General features: G+C 43.2%; 1 protein-coding gene across 1 annotated transcript; it reads right to left on the reverse strand.

Annotated features, from left to right (window-relative positions):
- Positions 1–289: 289 nt before the first annotated feature.
- Positions 290–7,508, reverse strand: LOC133322084 (uncharacterized; the record flags this gene model as incomplete). The annotated part of the gene is made up of 3 exons (XM_061531151.1): positions 3,876–7,508; positions 1,072–1,369; positions 290–501 (listed from the first exon to the last, which is right to left on the reverse strand). Coding segments are annotated over exons 1-3 (4,143 nt in total), but the record flags the coding sequence as incomplete, so codon positions are not given.
- Positions 7,509–13,604: the final 6,096 nt, after the last annotated feature.

Genomic DNA, 13,604 nt, shown 5'->3' on the forward strand with positions numbered 1-13,604 from the left:
ATTTATTGTTTGTTTTGGTAATTAAATCTAAAGTATGTTTATAGAACAATAAAAAAAATATTTATGTATGTTTTAACATTCTCCGCCGCGTTGACATTGTTCAAGTAATGAGTGCGCCTGGGTTGGATGAATGTGGGGATGACTCCATTGTAACATCGATTGTTGATTGATGAGATCTTATAGCTGGTGTAGGTATGAATTGAGATGGCTTCTTAAATTTTGTGTGGATCCTCCAACTCAGCAGGCCAAGTAAAATAAGAATGCAGCAAGCTAAAGATGCGTAGCTAACTGCATGATGATGTTGATTTGATGAGTGTATTAATTGTGGTAGGTGTTTTAGAGTTGATTCATGCAACTGTTTTTGTATATTATCCAATTCTTCTTGATGAATCTTGTAAGAGGTGGCATTGGTATTTGTTGAAACCTTTTCAATTTCCTCTTGTCGACTTATATATTGAATGCCTTTCAATCTTACATAGGATGTATGTAAACTACTGGAAGCTGCAAAATGTCCATGTATCGTAACAAATTTGTTTTTTATTACGCAGTTAGGACCAATTTCCATTATTCCGGAATTTTTAATGATGATGAGGTTGGTTTCAGATCCGCATACCATGGAAGATTCAATATCGGCTGTAGTAGCAAAGATCCATTTATTTTGATGATGTAATTGACTCCAAACTGCTGTTCCAGTAATTTTGTGAAGACGGCAATTGCTAGTTGATTGGTTATTGAAGATATTGATCTCGCAAGGGCTAACAATTGCATTTTTCTTGAGTATTGACTGCTGATTTCTGCAAATATATTCATCATCGTTTGGTTGGAGGCAGCTTGATATATCCTCTGAATTGAAAAGAATATATTCTTCTCTATGTGCATCGGTAGATATGTATTCCGTTTCTGGCTGAATGGCGATTAAGGTGTCATTATGTATTGTTGGAACTGCAACTATTTTGAACAACTCAAAAAACTGTTGGTTAACTAAGGGTATCCTCACTTCAAAAATGATTTCATATTTTGTAACTGCCCCTTTGACACTCATAAGCTTATAAAGTTGAATCAAATTGTCACCTGCTGTTGGCAAAGCATGTGAAATTGGAAGATTAGCCTTGATGACACTAATTTCTTCTTTCAATTGATGAGGAGCCAATAACAGGGGACTGATTTTTCCATGATGAGTATCAGTAAGTACATTAATGATTTCGGCCTGTGTTCTCTGAAGGTTTATTGCGGATAACATCAAATGCGTTGATAGAAGTCCAAACAGTTGAGAATTGTTGAATTGGGCGGATTCTTCAGCTATATCGTTATTGTGTTTGTCAACCATTTTCAAAATCTCCCGTATTTTTTGGTGAGTGTTAATCTCATCCTGTTTTATAACATTAATAGTTGAATCAATTATTGAAGTCTGATTTTTCAATAGACTGATTATGTGGTCCTGTTCGCTTTTTGCCTGGTTGATAGTCTTTGACATCTCTTCTGCATAGTCCGCATCAAGAACGCCAAAAAGTGAGTGCGCAATATTGCCAATTATGTTGAATGGAGATCTTTTTACACGTTTATTGATGAATAATTCCTTGTCTTGTAGTAATTCATTTTTCATCTGCTTCAAATTGTTTACAAAAATATTGCACATCTCATGTTGATGCATTACAGGGCACATTTGCTGCAACGTTTGTAAGCCGGATGCCAATGACTCTGTATATAATGCCAAAGGGCTTTAAGTCATAATATACTAACATCTTCCATTCTGCCGTATTCAGTTTCACTGTTCCTAATCCTTCAAAATATAATCCCGGATCGTTGTGAAATTGTGTAACTTTCAAATTGTTGCACAGGACCATAGGTATTAGGAACAATGTTAATAATACTGATAGTATTATAGGACTGTTTGCAATTCTCACTCTTTTTGCCGGAATGGCATCTCTTCCATGTTCATCTGTTACCGGCTTTTTCTTGTGGGAAATTGTGCTTTCTTGAGTTGTATCTTTGTCAATTATAGCATTATCATGATCTTCTGGAAACAGTGGTGCCAATCGATGGATGGCCCGCTTGAATACTCCGGTTGGGGTTTTTATTTCAGCAACTCTTACAGCTCCGTCATCACCGGAAAATACGTTAAGAACTCTCCCTAATGGCCACTTCATTGGAGGTAGATTGTCTTCCTTCATAATGACCATATCTCCTTTTCTAAGATTGGGCATCTTTTGTCTCCATTTGTTTCGTTGCTGGAGTTCTTGTAGGTATTCTTCCGACCATCTTTTCCAGAATTGGTGCTTAATATGCGAAATTAACTTCCAGTGTGTTATACTGGATGTTTTCGAAGTTTCTGCTCTACTATCTACCTGTGAAGTTAGAGCTTCGCCGATTAGAAAATGTCCCGGCGTCAATGCTTCAAGGCAATCTGGATCGTTTGAAAGAGGTGTGAGCGGACGCGAATTTAAAATAGCTTCGATTTCTACTATTATTGTCTCTAATTCTTCATGAGTAAGTGTTTCCGTTGAAACACTACGGACCAAGAGACGTTTTGCGGACTTCACTGCAGCTTCCCATAAGCCTCCGAAATGCGGAGCTCTTGGTGGAATGAAATGGAACTGTATGCCCTTGGAACTTGCAGCTGATAAAAGTAGCTCTTGCGCCTTGTCCGAATATAAGGTTTCAGATAATTCTTCTAAACTATTTTTGGCTCCAACAAAGTTTGTAGCGTTATCGCAATATATATTTTGGCAGTGACCTCTGCGAGCTATAAATCGTTTAAGAGCGCCAATGAATGATTCGGTTGATAGGTCCGATACGAGCTCTAAATGAACAGCCTTTGTTGCAAAGCAGCAGAATACAGCGACATAAGCCTTTGTTGGTCGTTTGCCCCTGACCTTGTAATGTATCCAAAATGGTCCACAGTAGTCGACTCCAGAGTTGATAAACGGTCGAGCAGGAACTACCCTTGTTGCTGGCAAATTTCCCATTATTTGTTGATACAGTTGTGGTCGTGCTCTATTACATTTTATGCATCTTTGAACGGTAGACCTTGCTGTTATCTTGCCTTTTATTGGCCAGAATCGCTGCCTTATTGTGTTTAACAGGGCTTGAGCTCCACAATGTTTGTTTTCTTCGTGAATTGTCTTAAATAGCAATTTCACCAAAGGATCATTATAAGGCAGTATCATTTGGTGTTTCGCATCCATTTGTAGCATAGCATGTTCCAATCTTCCTCCAACGCGCAGAATGCCTTCATCATCCAAAAACGGTGATAAACTGCACAGCGAGCTATGCTTATTAATCTGCTTTTCAGCCTTTAATGCGTTGATATCAGCTGCAAATTCGGATGATTGTACGGCTTGAATTATTAGACGAAGGGAGTCGTCTAATTCGTTGGAAGACACTGCTATATGTTGAGGCCGATGTGCCTTTTGCATACGTGCATTCCTGGTGAATCTAAGCACGTATGCCAAAATTCTTTGTAACTTCCTGAATGAATTTTTGTGCTCGATCATATGTATTAGATGCATGTCAGAAGCTACTATTGACGTCGTAGCTGCAGTCTTTAACTCCATGCTATTTGTTATATCCTCTCGCGGAGAGAATTTGGTCGGCCATAGTTCTTCTTTTCCATGAAGAAAAACTGGACCATGAAACCATAATCGGCATTTAGAAAGATCAGCTGGCGAGAGTCCTCGGGATAAAATGTCGGCAGGGTTTTCTTTTGACTTAACGTGGTTCCATTGTTCTGGCAATGTTAAGTTTTGTATGGTGGATACTCGATTAGCCACAAAAGTCTTATATACGTTGGACCTTGATTTTATCCAGGCGAGTACTATTTCAGAATCAGTCCATAAAAACATCGGATTATTCTGAAGCCTTAGGTCATTTTTCACCCTGGTAGCCAGTTGAGCTGCTACCACTGCGGCACATAGCTCTAATCGTGGTAGAGTTTGTTTTTTCAAAGGAGCTACCCTGGATTTAGCACAGATCAGACGTACAACTACTCGTCCATCTTTTCCAATAAAACGAATATAAATAGCCGCGCCAAAAGCTCTTTCCGATGCATCGGCAAACACATGCAATTGGATTTTCGTCGGGATCTCCCCACAGAATACATGTCGCGGTATCTTAAAGTTGTTGAGACCTTCCAATTCCCTTCGAAATGTTTTCCAAGTGGCACAAAGTTTTTCGGGTAATGCTTCGTCCCAATCTAATGTATGTTGCCACAGCTGCTGAATAAATATTTTTGCCTTCACCACAATCGGTGCAAGTAGGCCAAGCGGATCAAATAATTTTGCTAGTTCAGACGTAACTACTCGTTTTGATATGATTTCATTATGATCAATGTTTGTTTTTACACAAAATTGATCTGCTTGCGGCATCCAATATAATCCCAACGTCTTTATTGTTTGAGATTCGTTGAGATCCAGGTTCACTTCTCGATCGCTATGTGGTATGTCCTTCAGCAATCTTGGTGTATTGGATGACCATTTCCTTAGAATGAAGCCGTGTTGTTTCAAGATTGTTATTAACTCCTTTTGAATTTCAATAGCTGTACTTAGGCTATCTGCACCGCCGAGACCGTCATCCATATAAAAATTATCTTTCAGCATTTGTGAGCCTAATGGATAACGCTCCATGTTCTCGTTTGCAATCTTTTGTAAGCATTTTGTAGCCAGATACGGTGCTGAACGTGTCCCATATGTGACCGTATTAAGTTTGTAATAACTGACTGGATGGGATGGATCCTCTCTCCAGATAATTAGCTGATACCTTTGATCGTCGGGATGCATTAAAATCTGCCTGTACATCTTTTCAATATCGGTTGTGAAGACGAATTTTGGCAATCGAAACCTCAGCAAAATAGAAAACAGTTCACTTTGCACGATTGGTCCTGTGTACATTAGATCATTTAACGATTGACCTGATGAAGTTTTCGCTGATGCGTCAAATACAACCCTAAGTTTTGTTGTTGTACTATCGGGCTTAAGAACACAATGATGCGGAATAAAATATTTAGGATTTGATACGGTACACACGTCAATCTTTTGCATGTGTCCTAATTGTTCATATTCTCGCATAAATTTAATGTACTGGCTTCGGATATCTTCCTTCTGTAGAAGTCGGCGTTCAAGGCTCATAAATCGGTTATAAGCCATTGCATGTGATTTCCCCAATGCTGTTGGAGATTCTTGAAACGGAAGACTGACGATGAAACGACCATTCTGATCCGTCTTAACATGTTGATTGAAGTGAGATTCGCAAAGGGTTTCCAATGGAGACATCACCTTTTCAGTTGATTCCACTTCCTCAAGTTTCCATAATTTTTCGATAGCTTGTTCCAGTGATGTTTCACTAAAAATTGCGCATGTTAGCGCTGCTGATGTGTCGTCCGTTGGCGATTGTTGAATTAAACCACCTACAATCCAGCCAAGCGCAGTATTTTGGAGTATGGGTTGATGACCATTTAGTTTTATTGTGCCTGGTTGCATTAAACTGAAGTAAAACTCAGCTCCGAGTAAAATGTCAATTTTTCCTTGAACGTTAAAATTAGGGTCTGCTAATCTAATATTCTTGGGAATTTGCCAGTTTTGTATATCCAAATCATGATTTGGTTGTGCAGGTATAATTGTGGGCAAAACAAATGCTTCCAAATTTGTGGAAAATTCAGAATTGCTTGATAACATTTGTATGTTTACCCGATGATAAGCCTTCTTCTGAATCCTTCCGACTCCGGAAATAGATAAAGAGGCATCTGCTGTTCTAAGTGACAATTTTTGTATGAGTCTTTCCGTCACAATGTTCACTTGCGAACCCGAGTCTAACACCGCTCTAAACTCGCCTGACATACCGTTAGCTGCTTTGATGATGACTCTAGCCGTTGCTAGGATTACATTTTTCTGATCTTCTGCTGATGCCGAAGAAACTGCAGTAATGTTGACTGGTGCGATATCGATTTTTGTTGATGGTGATTGATTTGCGGCCTTCGGCGACGGTTGAGACTTTTTTGGCAAATGTAGCAATGTATTGTGCTTATTACTACATATTTTGCAGTTGCCAGAAAAACAAGTTTTTGCTGTATGGTCCGATTTGAAACAATTTACACACAATTTATGTTGCTGTATCCATTTCAATCGCTCACCTTCTGTCATTGCCAAGAACTTCTTACAATGATAAATTGGATGGGAGTCGTTCTTGCATAGTTTACAACTCCTGTGATCCTCCACTGATGTTACGGACGAAACAGTTTTGATTGAACCCTTGTGAGTAGATGCCGCTTTTCCAATCGATTCCATTGACTCAAATTGTAGTTCCAAAAATGCAAACAGTTCTTTCATAGTAGGAACTTCCTTCGGATTCGTCAGTGATTGCATGAATCGTATGTACAGAGCATGATCCAATTTCTTTGTGATCAATTGAATCAATAGAGCATCCCAAGACGTTGTGTCGATTTGAAGATTGTTGAGGGCTAGCATGCATTCCTTTGTAGTGTCATGCAGAGCCTTGATGGAAGCCGTTGATGAAGTTCCATTTGGTTGACTCAGAATCCGTTCTACTAGAGTGGAAACAAGAACCCGCTTATTGTTATAACGTTCTTGCAGCAACATCCATGCCGTTTTGTAATTATCCTCTGTCAAGGATAGATGACTGATTAGTTTGCCAGCCTCGCCAGACAAATTGGTTTTGAGATACCACATTTTTTGAACACTTGGAAGAGACTGTTTGTCTACCATCTCCAAGAAAAGTTCATATAACTGACGCCACTTCAAACAATCCCCATTGAATTGAGGAATTGTTACCTTTGGTAGTGGGAGTGAACTGTGTGCTATAATGTCACTCCCCAATTGAGGTGCAATGGTCACGGTTTCGCTGCATTTGTCTTTCAAGACTGCTAGTTTTATTAAGTTGTCTTGTACAGCATCTTCCAGCATATCGTAGTTTTCTTGACTTAATCCAATTTTCGATGGATCTTCAATCTGCTGCAATATTTCATCGTAGAGCTCCGTTATTTGATTCCATAGCTTTTTTATAGTATCTTCTTTGATGCTATAAAATTGCTTCGGCTGTTCCGCTTCGATTGTGCCCAAGCCTTGCAAGTGACGACTAAGGGCACTCATTCGAGCATTTATCATTCTGACAAGTCCATCAACACGGGAAGGTATTTTGTCTCCTGCGACAACTTCAGTCGATTTCTCTCTCAAGGTGGGAACTGGCTTACTTTTGGCTGACCTCAGTTTCTTCATTTCCGCGTCTATATATTCCATTGTTGAGCTGAACTTCTCTCCAATCGTTCTATATAGATTCCGAGCAATATACGGATCATCCTCTGACAATGATGGATCATCGCGAATTCTGTTTTCTGCCTTCTCAAAATTCTGCCATAACAGCCTTAGTTCATCAAGTTTGCTCTTGTAGAACTCTTCCGTTCTCCTTTCAAGAGGTGCCTTCTTTATAGTAGAGACGAATTTTTCGAAATTACTGCCTCTTTCTTCTTGCTGAGAAATAAGCTCTTGGACGTTTGCCATTATTGTTTGTTGATTTATCAGCGAGTAGCAGCAGTTGTTGTATGATGATTAGTTACAGGCAATTTCCTCCTGGAAAAATTGTTCTTGGCAATTTCCTCCTGGTTTTCCTTCAGAACTCCAAACGGGGTTTTCTTTGAAATTGGTACGCGTACGTTACGTCCTCACACCTTGTGGATAACGTCACCCAAAAATGTTTCGGTTTAGTTACCGTCAGGATCACGTCGGGGTCACCAAAAATGTTTTGATAGCAGGACCTAGTGCGATTCAATTCAAACACATAAATTTGAACTGACACTTAGTATCCAAATTAATTTCCTTGCAAGCACATAAACTTGAAGGAAGCCGCCTAAATAGTAATTAAAACTCTTAGTTTAGTCACTACAAAAGACGACTGAATTTTCTTTATTTCTGGCTTTCTTTATATACAAAATTTCTTAACATAATTAATTACAAAATGCTATTGATAAATGCTGATAAATTAATAGTAATGTAGGTCGGCTACTAGTAGACATTAAATGCTATGTAAGCAAAATAAATAAATGTGTTAAAGAAAATTATAAAACATTGCAAAAGTGAATGAACTAGTGGCCGATGAACTAAAATAAAGAAAATTAACTGTAACAATAAAATAGTCCAAATATGTGACATAATAATGCTGTATAAGCAGTTTAGAACTTATAAATATGTAGGTGTGCTTGATTTTGTATTTATTGTTTGTTTTGGTAATTAAATCTAAAGTATGTTTATAGAACAATAAATCATATACCTTAAATATGGCTCCAGAGGTGAGCTGAAGTGGCAGTAGATGCTAGCCAGCAACATCTTCCCTCCCGCCCATTCAACGGACACACACACCCCCTCAGGTTGGCTACTTCTAACTGTACAGTCGACGTCACCGTTAACAACTATTATAGCAGAGCCACATCCCTCGTCCGTAAAGGCTCGCATCCCCCCCGGCAATCCTCTAACACAACCATCCCTGCAGTAAGGCTCCTGCACCAACGCAAACATGGCACCCATACGGAGAAGCGCATGACCGAATTCGTGCATAACGCTCGCAGAACGCTGGCAATTATATTGGAAAATCATCATCATTAATGCCTTGCATTTGCCCTAGCCATCAGCGCAGCATAAATAGGACAATCAGCAGACAGCATCATATGGCCAGACGGTTTGCCCTTAAAGGCACAGTTCCTGCAATTAACCGCGTTACCGCACTCACTCGATAAGTGACCAGTGCCACCACAACGCCTGCAAACCTCCGCCTGCATTCTGCACTCACGAACTCGATGGTCAAAGCCAAGGCAACGGAAGCACACCGCAACTGGATCCTGCCTACGCGCTATGAACCTAAACCAGTTTACATAGACGCCGGTAGCACATAGCTTCTCGGCCACCCTCTCAGTGCACTCCAAAATCACATTCACCCTTGCGTCTATGCTACTTGGAGGCTTCCACGCCGCACTTACCAGCCTCACGCTTCTCCTAAACGCTTCCTCTGACATATCTTCAGCAAAGTTGAACTTGTAAACCGCCTGCATAAAGCAATCAGGGGTAATATCCGCGTCGACCCGCTGGACAACAATTCTTGGACCAAGCTTGTCCTTCACCGACACCTCCAGCCCAACGTCAGCAAAACGCGTGTTGGATGCAATTTTCTCCCTCTCCGCAATAGAGGGTGTACGAATAACCGCACCACCATCTTTGATTGGTTTCACCTCGTGCACCCTCACTCCAAGTGCTGGCCCAACCTCCTCAACCACCCTCTTTGCCACTTCCCTGCCTGACGCACCATCCTTACTCCTCACTACCACTGACCACGTCTCAACCGGCTTTGGCACTGGCTTAGCAACTTGAGGGCCAAGCACGCCTGCTACTGGCGCCCCCGACACTACCTCCGCATGGCCAACAGCTGGGCGCAACAAACCCCCAACACCAGCCATGCTCTCGAACGCCTCTAACTTCCCCTTTAACCTCTCATTCTCCACAATGGCTCTCATCAGCACTTCCTCGTACCTACTCGCAAGAGAAATTATCTCCCGCGTCGTACCCGAACCGCACTGCGCGTCACAGAGCACGTCAAGCAGGTTGTCCGTGATACTCTTAATATCGGACACCGTCACCCCTCCAACCGCCTTAAGAGCACCTCTCTTACTGCGAGAACGACTCTCCCTTGACGACCCACCTGCACGCTCTTCTACAACAGACTCACCAGAGCGGCCCTCATCACGCGATGCAGCATCACCACCAGCCACCACTACGCTCTCCACAATCACTGCTCTCTCAGCCAACGAAGAGTCGCTCCGAACCACCTTCGCCGGAGCAGGCACCTTCTTCGCCGGAGAGGACACCTTCTTCGCCTGAGAGGGCACCTTCTTCGCCGGAGAGGCCACCTTCTTCTTAGGCGAAGCACCCTTCTTCATGGGAGAACCAACCTTCATCCGTTTACTATCCGATTCCATCCCATCCGAACTCTCACTCTCAGTGTGCCTCAACCTCCTAGCAGAGGGAGGAGGCATCAACGACGCCGACGAGCCACTGCACCCCATCATCTCTGCGTCCGATGTCTCAGTGAGATCACCAGCACTCGCCGCATTCTCCCCAGGCTCACCAGCCTTCTTCCTCCTAGTTGTTTTAGGAGGCATTGCCCACAAAAAGGTAAACTACACTTACCTCCGAACAATGTCCAAGACACCAAAACCAAACCGAAATCGACAAATAGAATAGTCCAAGGAACACTAGGATCACAACAGTCCAATCAAATCAAAGCAAATTAACCAAAACCGAAATCCAAAGAATAGCCAATCAAAACAAACAAGATCACAACTGTCCAATCGACACACCCGGTAAGGAATGCTGGCTGCTGGAGTCCAATGGATTACCCCAAGGGATTCCCCAACAACACTTTAACACAACTGACAGAGTCAGAAAATCTGAAATAATTCGCAGAGCGAGACAACAAATGTTGTATTTGTTTTCACCCGAAATGATAACACAATTTTTCCGCAAAGCTACTCAAAATACGTCTTATCCGTTGCACGCTCAAACTCCGAATGAGTAGATAGGGACATGAAGTCGAGGGGTTTTACATGATTATCGCCTTGACGGCTTCAACCATGATGCACCATTGCACAGGGGTCGCGATACGATGCGTCGGCCAGCGCCCCTTTGGAATTACCCAGAGTTCTCTTAGAGAGTGGTAGCCCTCCACGGAGTTCTAGGTCTATCCCGCAGGTACCAATTCGAAGATCAGCTATATGGGCTTCACTTCCCTCTTGGTAAGGGGTTGAGGACTATCTTACACCTCTGCTGCTCTATGGGTCGCAGCACCCGGTTGAGAATGCAACACCACACCGAGCCGAAGCTCTACCCGCGATTTGGGTATAAACCACAACCACCGCGTTGCACCCAAAACAGGGGCCTCTCCATAGTCAGGCTAGATCAACAGATCTAGGGGCTCCTGACACCCGCGGCACCAGAAGAGTCTCCGGTCAGACTTCGTAGTCGAAACTACTACCAGTTTTTGCTCCATATAGCACGGGACTGGTCGCCCAATGAGTGAAAATTTAAGGCACGATCATGGAATAGGACGAGTGTAACACAAGTGCTACACTGATGGAGCAGTCTAATCACCACGTTTACATGGACGTAGCTTTCTCACTGCGAAGAGCGAGGCCTATTCACCTCTTCCGCTCTGACGCTGGCGAACGGCAACCGATTAGATTTGAAAGTGCCCCCGACAAGATCAGAAGGATCGATGATGGTGAGGCAGAGAGTTGAGATTCCCTGTGAGTCCCCACCACCTGCGGTACCAGAAAAAAGACCTCTGGTCAGATCTCGTAACCGAGTTACTTCCAGTTTCAGTCCCATGTGACCAGGGGACTGGTAACCCCTTGTGGCTAATATACACGTCTAGGCTGAAAGAACGTACTAAGACGCCCTAACCACACACTCATCTCACATTCGTACTCATACACACCGAGCAGACACATTCATACAACACCATTCACACAAGTGCCCGACGACGGGCGAAAGCGCGACTAGCAAATTCCCCAAGACTAGCACGCGTAGAGCTAGTGGAGAGAACACGACTAACATCCCATTGGCCCTCAACATTGGAGATACCCATGGAATCTAGATTCCGGAAGTCGTCGTAAAATGGACATGAGCACAATACATGTAGCCAGTCCTCGACTGGTGCCCCGCACCTACATGCTTCTGTGCCAGAGATGTTCCTTCTATACAAAAATGCATTTAAGGAACCATGTCCCGTCAACAAGTACCCCAAGTGAAGGCCAAAACCAAAATCGGGGTTCGTCTGAGCAAAAGTAACATCAGGAATGAACCTGAAAGTTACTCTACCATTCTCACTTTCATTCCATCTAGATTGCCATCTAGATGAAAGAATTTCTCGCAGCCGCGATTTGCGATCCTGGACGCTCATTCTCTCCACACCGTCTACTGCCCAGTCAGAAGGCACAATAGGTAGACCCCTCTTGGCCAAGAAGGACACGTTTGCACGAATCACTTCAAGATCCAAAGGAGGAACACCCAGCAACACCTGCATGGCCTCAGTAGACACTGTGCGGCATACAGGTAAACAAGCCAACATCATAATTCGTTGGCATGAAAGTATCTTGCGACACCCCCAGCCTAACGCCGTCGTATACCATATGGGAGCGCCATAAGTAGCACAAGCTACGAAAAGACCCCCATACACAACACGCATTGCACGTCTACTGAGGCCCCATTCAGACCTCAACACACGACGAACTTGACCCACAATACTGCACATTTTCTCCTTTAAGCGATCTAGGTGGGGGATGAAATTCATCCTCTCGCCCATTGTGACGCCCAAGTATTTCAATTCGGTCTTATAATTAAGACCTCGACCATCAAAAACAACACTGGGATGTCGATTACGTGACAAGCTGCCCTTGAGCAACATAGTCACGGTCTTCTCCCTGGCCACTTCTACACCAACTCGTAAGCCCCAAGCACCGACAATCTCCATCAATTGTGAGCCAGACTGTTCCAACTCGGAACGAGACCTAGCCTCCACTAATATCAGGAGATCATCTGCGTACGCACATACCTTACAGGTGGAACTAAGCTGCCGCAGTAATGGATCCATCATCATGTTCCATATATATGGACCACAAATGGAACCCTGCGGGCAACCCCTAACGACATCTATTGAAACACTATTCTGCACCAACAGAGCACGCCACCCTGTCAGAAAAATAGCTTTTCCATAGCTTTATCTCTCGACAACCAACTTCCTGTAAACGAGCAATCACACGCGACCAACATAAATGGTCAAAAGCACCCTTAAAATCGACAAAAATACCCAAAACGTATTTGCTTGTAGATCCCTCGACGCATTGTTTGACATACAGCCAAGCGTCTTCAATACTACGACCTGGTTTGAAACCAAATTGAAACTCGGATTCTGTCCCAGCCAATCTCTCCTGCAATCTCTGCACCATTATCCTTTCCAATACTTTGCCAAGCACTGGCAGGAGGCTGATGCCTCGATAAGATCGAGGATTACTCCTGACCTTATCGGGAGATTTCAGAAGGACGATGACTTTCGCAGCCTTCCACGACCTCGGAAAAACACCTGAGCGAATACAATTACAGAGCAAAGTCTCCAGGTAGTCCGGAATGGCCTTCCAGATGCTTTTACACATCTCTCCGGTCAAACCATCCAAGCCTGGCGACTTCCTGCAGCGAACCAAGGCTACAGCCTGATCGATCTCATTTCTCTCCAATTCTGGAACAATAGCAGTCTCCTCCTGTGGAGGAGGCAACCATTGGTCCACCCTAGGAAAGAAAGAAGCCATCAGGGCCGACACACACTCTGTCCACGTGGTAAGGACTCTCTCATCAACCTTAATACCAGAAACATCAACCGATTTCTGGGATCTACAAATCTTATACAGCTGACCCCATGGGTCATCACGGTTTCTCGCAACAAAAGACTGCCATTGACCATCTTTCGCACTAGCTATCATGTCTTGATATTCATTCAGACACTGCCTATAGGCAGCCGAATGTACGCCAACGTCATCCGCGTTCCGTCGTTTAGCTCTC

The sequence above is a fragment of the Musca vetustissima genome, unplaced genomic scaffold (assembly GCF_032173495.1).
Source record: "Musca vetustissima isolate MV318-11 ecotype Yass unplaced genomic scaffold, APGP_CSIRO_Mvet_v1 utg277097, whole genome shotgun sequence".
Lineage (NCBI taxonomy): Eukaryota > Metazoa > Arthropoda > Insecta > Diptera > Muscidae > Musca > Musca vetustissima.